A 12,120-nucleotide genomic window follows, 5' to 3' on the forward strand; every position below is an offset into this window, starting at 1 on the left:
ACTCCTTAAAAACAGCGGTGCAAATCAAACACTGGTCACTGGCATTGTAGAGTGCCAAGCTAACCATTATGATACTGTGCCGCCCCCAAGTCACACGGCATCTTTTATCACTGGGTCCAAATTCAGGGACACACTTCCCAGCACCAAGCACCGTCAATGGAAGGTCCCCTGTTTCTCACCAAGGTGGATCAAGCAACTAGGGGGGCGTACCTTTCCAGAAACACCCATTTCCTTTCGAGAAGCTTAAAATAAGAGGTTTATCTGAAACTCAAATCTGGTCCCAGTTCACAATTTTAGGTTTAGTCTGAAAACCAGAGTTCAGAATGCTTGGGGATTTTGCCCCATATAACAATGGCTGACAAAAAAACCCTTCCATCAAAACAAAACTCAGAGAGAGACTGGTGCTGTCTTATTTTATTAAGAGATGCGTGTGAGGCCCACTGTTTCAGAGCTGTACAGTTTACTGATAATTTGCAACAAGCACATTTCATCTTTTCAATTCAGTCCTACTTTGTAGAGCAGCTGAAAAGCTGATTCCCCTACAGGGCCATCCAGAGACCAGACTGCACGTTGCTTACACCTTTCAGAATGGGGTGATCTTCAGCCAGCCCCCTGTTAAAAGTGCTAAAAGACTTGTTCTAGATCAAGATGAGGCAGTATGCAAACTTCTACAGAATCCACAAGCAGGTCAGACTTTCAATGTATCTATTCAGGCCTCAGTATCTTCTGGCACAGGAGGGGATCATTCAGATTTTTGTGTCTCTTGGTCCTTTGTCCAGCTCAGTGATGCTTGCGGCTGCTTTCCCAGTACGAATGTGGCGTGGCAGACAGCGGTGCTGAAGGACAAGAATTGGTGGGGTTACTGAGTGGTATCTATTTAAAGATGATTAGTTTATTGCAGAGGAGTTGATTGTTTTTACAACACTTTGTTCCCGTTGTTGCTCGGCAATTCCACCACATTTTCAGACCCCAGAAAGGTAGGTCATCCATGGTACTGAATCCAAAATGAATCCCACAGCTTTGGAGTTCTGTGTCACTCTATCTTAGAAAGTGCGGAGACTTTACTACTTCCTTCAGCAGGTCTTCCTGCCAAGAAAGTAGGAGCCGGAATGGGCCACTCGGCCCTTCAAGTCTTCCTTGCCATTCAGTATGGCCGTGTTTGATCTGCCCCAGGCCTCATCCAGAGGTCTTCATTTCCCCATCAGTGAAAAAAATGTATCTACTAAACTGATCAGTGGTCAATAGTCAGTATTGTCAGCTCTGACTCATAAATGAATTAAGCAGATCTTTATTTTTCACCTTATCAAAAACCTTCTTAAGTTTATTAAGTTAACCCCTCTTTGCCGCAATGCCATCTCTAAGAGAGTTGGTCCCTAGGGTGAGGGGACTGGCTAGGCCACAGAAGAAACAAATCAGTGCTTCAGGAGCTCACTCTTCAGTGTGCTAAGTTTCTTCACAAAGACCTCAGGAATGCTTGAGACTTAATCTATAATCAACACTTTGCCTCCAATTATCATTGTCCTCAATGAAGCAAGTCCACTTAAAACAAAATATTTATACCTAGGATGTTTTAAAAATGTGTTGAGAGCATGTAAGTTCTGCGTAGCAACCTGATCTCTGTAGTCAGATGTCAACTGAGTCAGGTTTGCTCATAATAAAAGCCTTGCAAGAGCAGTATAAATCAGGAAGTCCAAAAGAACACAATATAGAGAAAACCATCACTCCTCGATACCTTTCAGATCTCAGTCTATGTTGTTAATCAAAGCTTGATATTTGGTTCATCCAGTTGCTGTGTAATTACCTTAGGGCTAGGAGGCTGTCTCTGTGCCCACAGGTTAATGGGGAGCTCTAGTGTTCAGTCACAAAGCTCTGGAGGGTAAGGTCATCGTCGTCAGTGTCGCTGGCTTGCCCAATCATAGTTTCCCTCAAATCTCTTAACCGTTTTGGGCGCAGTTTTTTCCTCATCTTTCTTTCTTCTTCAGGCAGTAGAGCAGAAATGCATATCAGTTCGGTGCCGTTCATCTGGTTAATCCTGTAGTTGTGCCTTTGGGTAGAGAGCTTGGTGCACAGGACGATGGTACAGATGACAAAGATGGTACAGATGCCTGCCAGGATGGCAATCACTATGAGGCACTGAGTGACGAGACTAATTTTCTTGGTTGCCGCTTGAGCAGTTGTAAGTCTATTGTAATTTTTGGTGGTGACTTTGGTGACATCATTGACAATGGGAATTGCTGTTGTCACCTTGCTTCTGCTTGCTTTACTGGGAGTGGCAGCAGTAGTTGTTGAGTGCATTGTTGTAGAAGTAATCGTGCTGGTTGGAGGAGATTGTGTTTTCCCTCTTACACCTGAACCAAGAATCCCGTCAACCTCTGAAATATTGGTGACTGGAGTAGAGAACGATGTGACTTCAGACACATTTGCAGGGTCAGCTGTTGTCCATTGCTCAGATCTATTAGTGACGGTGGGCTCCTGGCTGACACTGGTCTCTTCTTTAATTCCAGGAGAGGTAGACAATTCCATCACATCAGTAGTAGGTTGTTGAGAAGAACTGACACCTTGGGTTGTTTGAATCAGATACTCTTCTGTGGAGTAGCTGGAAGTTCTTGTGGTTGGGGGATCTGTTGTGGAAGTGAATTGGACGGGACTTTCAGTTGTATCTTCTGCATGTGCACTGGTTAGATACGGAGTTGAAGGAGTTGGTAAACTGGTTGGGTTTTGGGTCACTCCAGAAGTTGGCTCTGTTGGATGAGATGACTCCAGAGTTTCACTTGTGGTTTGTCCCTGTACTTTGGCACTTGTTACAACAGAAGTTTGTTCAGTGGAATCAGTTGTCTGCAAAGTTGCCCTTGTGCTCTGCAGTGCACTGACACTTGTTACAATGGAGGTTGAGCGAGATGTCTCCAGTGTTTGCCTTGTGCTTCGTCCCAGTACATCAGCAGTTGTTACAACAGAAGTTGGTTCAGTTGTATCTGGTTTTGCACTTGTGCTTTCTCCCATTACAGCCATGTTGTACAGAACAGCAAGGAACACAGGAAGACAGCACCACATCGCCCGCATGTCTGCAAGAAGCTGTTCCTAAAAGAAACCACAAATAGTTAGAAATCTCTCGATGCAGCAGAACTACAAGATCAGTGCACATGTATTTTTTATTGTTTGCAACTTGTGGCGTGTGCAATGGATTCCTCATGCTTTACTGTCTGGCATTTTCAGCTGCGAGCTCATACTGGCAGAAAGGAGATTTCCAAGCTTCTTTTTACAGGTTAACCCTCGTGAGTATTGCTGGGATTCTAAAACAGAATACATATTCAAAAATGATACCACAGAACTGTCTCAATTGCACTCAAACACATCAAAACTGTTTCACAAATTGGGACTAAAAATTAAAGAAGTGGTGATTATTCAACAACTTTTTCCCCATGGAACAGGAAACTGTATCAAACTAGAAATTCCAAACTTGGTTGCTATGTGGACCTTGAATCTGCTCCTCAAAGTTTGACTTACAGCCCAATGGTTAAGATTGTGTTTGAATAGTTAAATCAACGATAAAAGTATTTGAAATGTTAAATCAGACAACTGAGCTTAACAAGTTAAATATAGGGGCGGGGGGGGGGGGCACTGCACAGGATTGAAATAAGCTGCAGAAAGTTGTGAACTCAGCTCAATCATGGGCATCAGCCTCCCCAGCATCCAGGACATCTTCAAGGAGCGATGTCTCAAAAAGCAGGCACTCATCATTAAGGACCCCCATCACCCAGGACATGCCCTCTTTCCATTGCTACCATCAGGGAGGAGGTACAGGAGCCTGAAGACCCTCACTCAGTGATTCAGGAACAGCTTCTTCCCCTCTGCCATCTGATTTCTGAATGGACGTTGAACCCATGAACACTACCTCACTACTTTTTATCTCCTTTTGCACTACTTACATTTATTTATATATATACGCTTCTTGTTGTAATTTACAGTATTTATTACTGTTTGCAGCGTACTGCTGCGATAACATCATCCCGCACTTTGCCGTGCCACTGTAATGTTTCTTTTTGCAGATCTAGAAGTATTTAGACAAAATCTTAAGACCAACTGGTATTAAATGGGGCTAGTATAGATTTGATGGACTGAAGAATCTGCACTTGTGCTGATGTTTACACTTCCTGCTACCACATCCTTCCCTTTGATGTGTTCTATGATTTCTATTGGCAACCTTCCCAAGTTTAATTTGTGTCTCTTATTTCCCACTTTGTTTATAATGATTAATAACCATTAATGAGATGCTGTAGCTTCATTTGGTTCCTTAAGTCTGTCATAGAGAGGTGCCATTGTGGGGTGGCACATTGTGTAGTGGTTAGTACAATGCTTTGTAGTACTAGTCAACCCCAGGTTCAAATCCTACTGCAGTCTGAAAGGAGTTCTCCCTGTGATCACTTTGCACTAAAATGGAATTCAGTTTTTGTCTTCTAATTGTGTTCTTTCTTGTAAAACTTGTGCATAATTTGCATTTAATTTAAGTTCTTGTGTCTCAGAAAGGCAGCATCCATTATTAAGGACCCCCACCTGCCAGGGCATGCCCTTTTCTCACTGTTACCATCAGGGAGGTGGTACAGAAGCGTAAAGGCACACACTCAGTGATTCAGGAACAGCTTCTTCCCCTCTGCCATCTGATTCCTAAATGGACATTGAACCCATGAACACTACCTCACTATTTTATTATTTCTGTTTTTGCACCATGTTTAATCTATTCAATATGCGTATACTGTAATTGATTTATTTTTTTGCTAGTTTCTTCTATGTTATGTATAACATTGAACTGCTGCTGCTAAGTTAACAAATTTCATGACACATGCCAGTGATAATAAACCTGATTCTGAATGCTCTTTCTATGATGCTGCTGTAAGGAAGGTTTTCACTCCACCTGTCCATACACTCAGTGGCATCTTCATTAGGGACACCCGTACACCTGCTCGTTAATGTAAATATCTAATCAGCCAATCAGTTGGCAGCAACTCCATGCAAAAAAGCATGCAGACATGGTCAAGAGGTTCAGTTGCTGTTCAGACTTAACATCAGAATGGGGAAGAAATGCGATCTGAGTGAGTTTGACCGTGGAATTATTGTTGGTGTCAGATGGGGTGGTTTGAGTCTCTCAGGAACTGCTGACCTCCTGGGATTTTCACATTCAACAGTCTCAAGAGTTTACAGAGAATGGTGCACAAAAAAACCCCTGAAAGAACAAACAAAAAATTTCCTGTGAACGGCAGTTCTGTGGGCAAAAGGAGAATGGTCAGATTGTTCCAACCCACACACGTAATGTGACTGGGGAAGAACCCACTGGGAAACTTCAGGCACAGATTAAATTATTGGAATGCATCTTTTCTTTTGCTCTCCCTTGGACGATAATGCCGTTAGTGGACAACGTGGTATCAATGAGAAGACCACTCGGGAAGTAGTTGCTCGACTGTTGGGTGGTCAAGTTCATGGGAACCTAACTTGTGCTGGTAAAGTGAAAGGTCAAGTGCCAAAGGTAGCAAAGCGGAGGAAAGGAAAAAGAAGACTGGCTGCTCAAAGATGCACGTGCAGTGCACTCGCTGCTTTGCAAATCTTGTGCCATGTTTCGGCGAGAGGAAGGGACCAAGTTCAGACTCGAAAGCTTGTTTCTGTCATCTAAACCTGTTTGAGCAAAGTTGAATTTTGCCTTCTGCAGGTATGATTGATGTATTGGAATTAATGAAAAATCAGAAAAATGTTGGCTTGCTTGATATTAGTCTGCAGTAGGTTTAGTAAATTGATTACCTCCAAAAAAAAGCTGACAGGAAGGTGCAGTTATTCAAATAACCGCAGGCATTACAACAGCGGTGTGCAGAAGAGCATCTCTGAACACACAACACATAGAACCTCGAAGTGGATGGGCTACAGCTATCATACACTCAGTGACCATTTTATAAAGTACAGGAGTACATGTACTTGCTCATATGACAAAAAACTCAACTTTGAATACTGGAAGAATTACACCAAGAATCTTCAAATTATCCTTTGTTGTAAATGAAGTAAATTGCTTTTCTTTCCCTCTATTTAGCACAGAGTCTCTATAACTCCATAAAGTCTAAATTATGATCCAGATTGTGTTGGTGTTGATCTAGCAAGCACTCTGGTGCAGATCTGTCTTTTCTTAGTGTTTCTGGCATCTATATTTAGGCCTAAGCAAGAAAACAAGGTTGTTTGAGACTGTTCCTCAGAAAAACTCCACTTCTTTCAAATACTTAATGGTCAGAAATAAGAAATTAAAACATCCAATCAACAAAACACTTTATCTAACAATGGCTGAGGAGGAATTCCTTTAGTCTGAGGGTGGTGCCACAGCGAGCTGCGGAGGCCAAGTCATCGGGTATAGTTAAAGTGGAGGTTGATAGGTTCTTGATTAGAAAGGGCAGAAGAATGGGGTTGAGAAGGAAAATAAATCAGACATGATCAAATGCCAGAACAGACTCGATGGGCCAAATGGCCTAATTCTGCTCTCTATCTTATAGTTGTATGGTCTAACAGAGGTAAATGCAGTTAGAATTACTCTGGTGGTCTTTTCGCTCTAACCTCAAATGCTAGGTCATTCAATTAAAATATCATCTTCATTCATTTTGACCATAAATATTGGCAAATTTTCCTACAGAAGTGGATTGCCATTGCCTTCTTCTGGGCAGTGTCTTTACAAGACAGGTGACTCCAGCAGTTATCAATACTCTTCAGAGATTGCCTGCCTGGCATCGGTGCTCACGTAACCAGGACTTGTGATGTGCACCAGCTGCTCATACGACCATCCACCACCTGCTCCCATGGCTTCATGTGACCCTGATCGGGGTCTAAGCAGGTGCTACACCTTGCCTAAGGGTGACCTGCAGAGTAGTGGAAAGCAGGAGTGCCTTACACCTCCTTCGCTAGAGACATATCTCCACCCTGCCACCCAGCAGTTAAAATATAACTTTCATTATATTAAACTCAGATCCCCTTGTCTGACCTAATTTTAAGCAGAGTTTATCTATACTTTAATGTTTATCGATGACCTTCCATTAGCTATGCGTTCACTCAAGGACCTGAATTTCCCTTCCTCCATTCACAGAGGATCACAATAATCTCTGCTTTCTATAAAGATGAACTTGCAGCAGATGTTTTTTTGGCAGGGAACATTGATGCAAGATTTCCTGTTTAGTCAACTAAACCACAAGAGATAGCACAATGCTCGCCATCTTTCATCATCCTTCACATATTTTCTCAAAAGAACTGCAATAATCATTTTGAAAACTTTCAAGTAGCTTGGTTGACTTCATGTTAGTTTTTAAGGTGATTTTGATGTGGTAATGTAATGGATTGAAAATGCCCTCATTAGGACGCAAGGTGAATCAAAGAAACACCCTCCAAGGAGGTTGTAACTAGGAAGTGGTCGATGAAGTGGTGTTAAGCACGATGGAAAGATGAAGGCTTTAAGGTGGAAATTCAAGAAAGTGATCTGAGTGTGAAAGGTTATGGGCAAGCTGTTGCAATACAAGGAAAGGAGATCAGTGTTGTAGAGGAACCCTTTGGCTGGTAAGATTACAGAGACGGGGGAATTCATTTATTTACTGAGGTACAGCACAGAATAGGTCTTTCTGGCCCTTTGAGGCCCACTGCCCTGCAATCCCCTGATTTCACCCTAGCCTAATTACAGGGCAATTTACACTGACTAATTAACCTACCAACTGGTGCATCTTTGGATGTGGGAGGAAACCGGAGCACCCGGAGGAAACCCACACAGTCACCAGGAAAACGTACAAACTCCTTACAGAGAGCGGTGGGAATAGAACCCCGTTCACCTGTGCTGTAAAACGTTGTGCTAACCACTATGCTACCTTACCGCCCTGACATGAAAGATTTCAAGCGGTGGCAAATTAATCCTGTTGTACGCTCCATCACCCAATTGCCCAGGGGAATTATCTGTGATGCCCAGAACAATCAAACAAATCCTTGGTATTTGCAATTGCTTTTTTAAGAAGTGTTAGTGAGTTTGTATTCATAACAGAGAATATGCCTGCCACATTCCCCTGCTTGTTGTGATAATCTGCCCGGGTGAATCAGATATCATTTGACCAAAATACAGATATTAACTGTATGATAAGTTTACCCTGAAATCTTGTGCCAGAATGCTGTTGCCATTCACGTTAACTACCATCATTCTGATGCCCTATTTTTACAGACTAGTATCTAGAAGTTTAGCCCTGGTCAGAAATGCATTCCTCTGAATCAAAAGACTGCATTTGGAGCCAGAGTCTACATCTGTTAGAAACATAGAAAACCTACAGCACAATATAGGCCCTTCAGCCCACAATGCTGTACCAAACATGTACTTACTTCCAAAATTACTTTGGGTTACCCGTAACCCTCTATTTTTCTAAGCTCCATATACCTATCCAGGAGTCTCTTAAAAGACCCTATTGTATCCGCCTCTACCACTGTTGTCGGCAACCCATTCCAAGCACTCACCACTCTCTGAGTAAAACCCTTATCCCTGAAATTTCCTCTGTACCTACTTCCAAGCACCTTAAAACTGTGTCCTCTCGTGATAGCCATTTCAGCCCTGGGAAAAAGCCTCTGACTATCCACATGATCAATGCCTCTCATCATCTTATACACCTCTATCAGCTCACCTCTCATCCTCCCTTATTGTTATCAACAAGTGAGGAATTTGTGAATCGCCTATGAGTGATTCAACATTTGGTCTTTTTTAGGTCACACCCATGATTTCAGATTATTTTATAACTTTTTCAATTGTCTCGTTGAGAACTTGGAACTGTAAGACATTATTTTACCAGCTCATTGCCAGTTTGTGCTTTGAAAGCCAAGTTATTTCAGTGGAACAAAATCCAAACAAGCCCAGGTGCTCAAAACCTGAAATGAAAATGGAAAGCTCTGGAAATCAATAACTTGAAATGTTAAAACGCGAGGAAATCTGCAGATGCTGGAAATTCAAACAACAACACACACAAAATGCTGGTGGAACACAGCAGGCCAGGCAGCATCTATAGGGAGAAGCGCTGTCGACGTTTCGGGCCGAGACCCTTCGTCAGGACTTGAAATGTTAACCTTCTCTCAGCAGATATTTGCTTATGACATTAAGGAAACCCTTTTGGTCACCAAATCTATTCTGATTCACAACAGTTACAATCCTCCTCTAACTCTCCGCACAACTCCGTCAGCTCCTCCGCAGATTCTGCTTCTCATCCTCACATTGACCACTTAACCTACCGACTCGCGTGATCTTGTGATGCGATCGCAGACAGAGCATGCAAACTCTACCCCGACAGCGAGGGAGGTTCAACTCCAGCTTCACAACTCCAAATGCGAGGGTCAATCCTGACCTCCTCTGCTGTCAGTGTTTCAACGCTGTCCCTGCGATTGCGTGAATGGGTCAATGTAACTCGGCCTCAGTATGAGGGTGAGAAGCAGGATTTGTGGAGGAACTAACAGAATTGTGGGGAAAATTAGAGGAGGATTGCATCAGTTCTGAATGTCAGAATAGATTTGATGACCGAATGGCCAATGTTGTAAGGAAATATCTGTAGAGAGTGAATGTTCAAACCTTCCCTGAACAGAGAAGGCTTATCATAAGACCATAAGACATAGGAACAGAATTAGGCCATTCAGCTCATTGAGTCTGCTCCACCATTCCATCATGGCTAATCCCAGATCCCACTCAACACCATACACCTGCCTGCTCACCAAAATTCCGAGTAAATTTATTAACTAACTTTGTGGCATTGGTTATGAATCTGGCCTGGTGAAGAACAGATTTCCTTCTCTGAGAAACAATGGAATATTTGAATTCACGTCAACTGAATCAGTGGTGCAGAATTTGCCTGTTGACCAGCAAAGCTCTGTTCCTCAGTCTTGCTTCACTATAATCGATTGATTTCAAGGCTCCAGCCAGAGTAGCGCTCACAGGGCAAGCTTTAATGACGACTAACATTTGACCTTTGAGTCCTCCCACAAACATCGTTTGTTTGCTGTTCCCCTCCTCTTTCACAGGTTGTGGGTCTCACTGCTTCTGTGGTACGTTCCAAATTGCTCCTGGACTGTATCCCCCAACCCCCTTGCAGGCCACTACACTGGAAAAGGTTTGGAGAACTCGAGTTAGGAGTCATAGGGACTACAGCACAGGAACAGGCCCTTCAGCCCATCTAATCAATGCCAAACTCTATCACAGTATGTGAGGGTTACAGACTCCTTTCTCTCTGGGCCAACAAGGGCCCAGGTGAGTATTAGTATTGAAATTGGTTTATTATTTACCGAGATACAGTACTGTCAAAAGCTTGTCTTTGCCTGCAAACCCTGATAGATTATGCCTTATGTAAGTACATTGAGGTAGTAAATACAGAGCACAGGCTATGGTCAAAGTTCAAAATTCAAAGTAAATTTACTATCAAAGTACATATATGTCACCATATATAATCCCAAGGTTTACTTTCTTGAGGGCATACTCAATAAATCTCTGGGATAATAACCGTAACACCATCAACGGAAGACCACCCAAGTTGGGTGTCCAACCAGAGTGCAGAAGACAACCAACTGTGCAAATACAAAAAGAAGAAACAACAAATATTGAGAATGTGAGAAGAAGAGTCATTGAAAGTGAGTCCATGGACTGGGGGAACATTTCAACATTTCAATGATGGGGCAAGTGAAGTTGTCTCCCTTGGTTCAAGAGGGGTTGCATGGTAGTGTAGTGGTCAGCACAATGATTTACAGTATCATTGTGCTAACCACTATGGGTTCAATTCCCACCACTGCCTGTAAGGAGTTTGCATGTTCTCCTTGTGATCATGTGGCTTTCCTCCACGTGCTCCAATTTCCTCCTATCCTACAACCATTGTAAATTGTACCGTGATTGAGGTCAGCATTAGGGCTGGAAGGGCTGGAAGATCCTAAATTTAAAAAATGTTCCTGGACTTGATGGTCTGAGTCCTGAGGCTCCTGTACCTTCTTCTCAGCAGAGAGAAGAGAGCTTGTCCTGCTTGGTGGGGATTCCTGGTGATAGATGACACTTTCCTGCGACAGCATTTCATGTAGATGTGCTCAGTGGAGGGGAGGGCTTTATCTGTGATGGAGTGGGTCGTATCCACGACTGTTCTGTCGCCCTGACAACCATCTACTCTGGCCATCTCTTGCTCCTCATTTGAAAGCAGCCAGAGAAATCCAATGTGCTGCTGGACTCGGGTACCAGCCTCGATTGGTTTTGTCTTCATCAGAATAACCACTCAGGGAGTAAAGTTACCGACAAGGAGCAATGCAGGTAGGCAGGTAAAGTGCGAAGGTCATAATGACAAGGTAGATTGGCAGAAAAAATGTTCCAGATTTCATCTTTTAACATATGGGAGGTCTAATAACCATGAGGAATAAGCTAAAATTTCATAGACACAGTTACCAATACTAGCTTCTTATTCCACATTATTTAGTTAACTGAATTTTAAAACTCCCTTTTGCTGTGCTAGGATTCCAAATCATGCTTCCAGATCACTGGCCACAGCCTCTAGATTACCTGTCCAGTTACTCAGTGACCTGTGATCTCTAGATTAGTCGAAAGCAACACACACAAAATGCTGGAGGAACTCAGCAGGTCAGGCCGCATCTATGGACATAAATAAACAGCCAGCATTTGGGGCAAAGACCCTTCATCAGGATTGGAAAGGAAGGGAGTACACACCAGAATGAAAAGGTGGCGGGAGGGGAAGGAGGATAGTTAGAAGGTGGTAAGTGAAGCCAGTTGGCTAGGAAAGGTGAAGGACTGGAGAAGAAGGAAACTGATAGGAAAGGAGAGTGGACCATTGGAGAAAGAGAAGGAGGAAGGGACTCAGGGGAAGGTGATAAGCAGGTGAGGAGAGGTAAGTGGCCAGAATGGGGAATAGAAGAAGAGGGGAGGGGGAGGGTATTTTTTTTTTCCCTGAATGGAAAATCGATATTCATGCCAGTCAGGATTGGGGCCACCCAGACTGAATACAAGGTGTTGCTCCTCCACCCTGAAAGTAGCCCCATTGTAGCAGAAGAGGGGGCCACGGACCGTCATGGTAGAACGGGAATGGGAATGGGAATTAAAGTGTTTGTCAA

General features: G+C 43.2%; 1 protein-coding gene across 2 annotated transcripts in view; it reads right to left on the reverse strand.

Annotated features, from left to right (window-relative positions):
• Positions 1 to 387: 387 nt before the first annotated feature.
• Positions 388 to 12,120, reverse strand: part of LOC140738488 (uncharacterized) — a 120,185-nt gene continuing 108,452 nt past the window's right edge. For both annotated transcript variants that reach the window (XM_073065828.1, XM_073065827.1), the window contains one exon: positions 388 to 3,078. In XM_073065828.1, coding sequence (XP_072921929.1) covers positions 1,849 to 3,060 — 1,212 coding nt within the window. In that variant the 5' untranslated portion in view covers positions 3,061 to 3,078 and the 3' untranslated portion in view covers positions 388 to 1,848. The remainder of the gene's footprint in view (positions 3,079 to 12,120) is intronic.

The sequence above is a fragment of the Hemitrygon akajei genome, chromosome 14 (assembly GCF_048418815.1).
Source record: "Hemitrygon akajei chromosome 14, sHemAka1.3, whole genome shotgun sequence".
NCBI classification, from domain to species: domain Eukaryota; kingdom Metazoa; phylum Chordata; class Chondrichthyes; order Myliobatiformes; family Dasyatidae; genus Hemitrygon; species Hemitrygon akajei.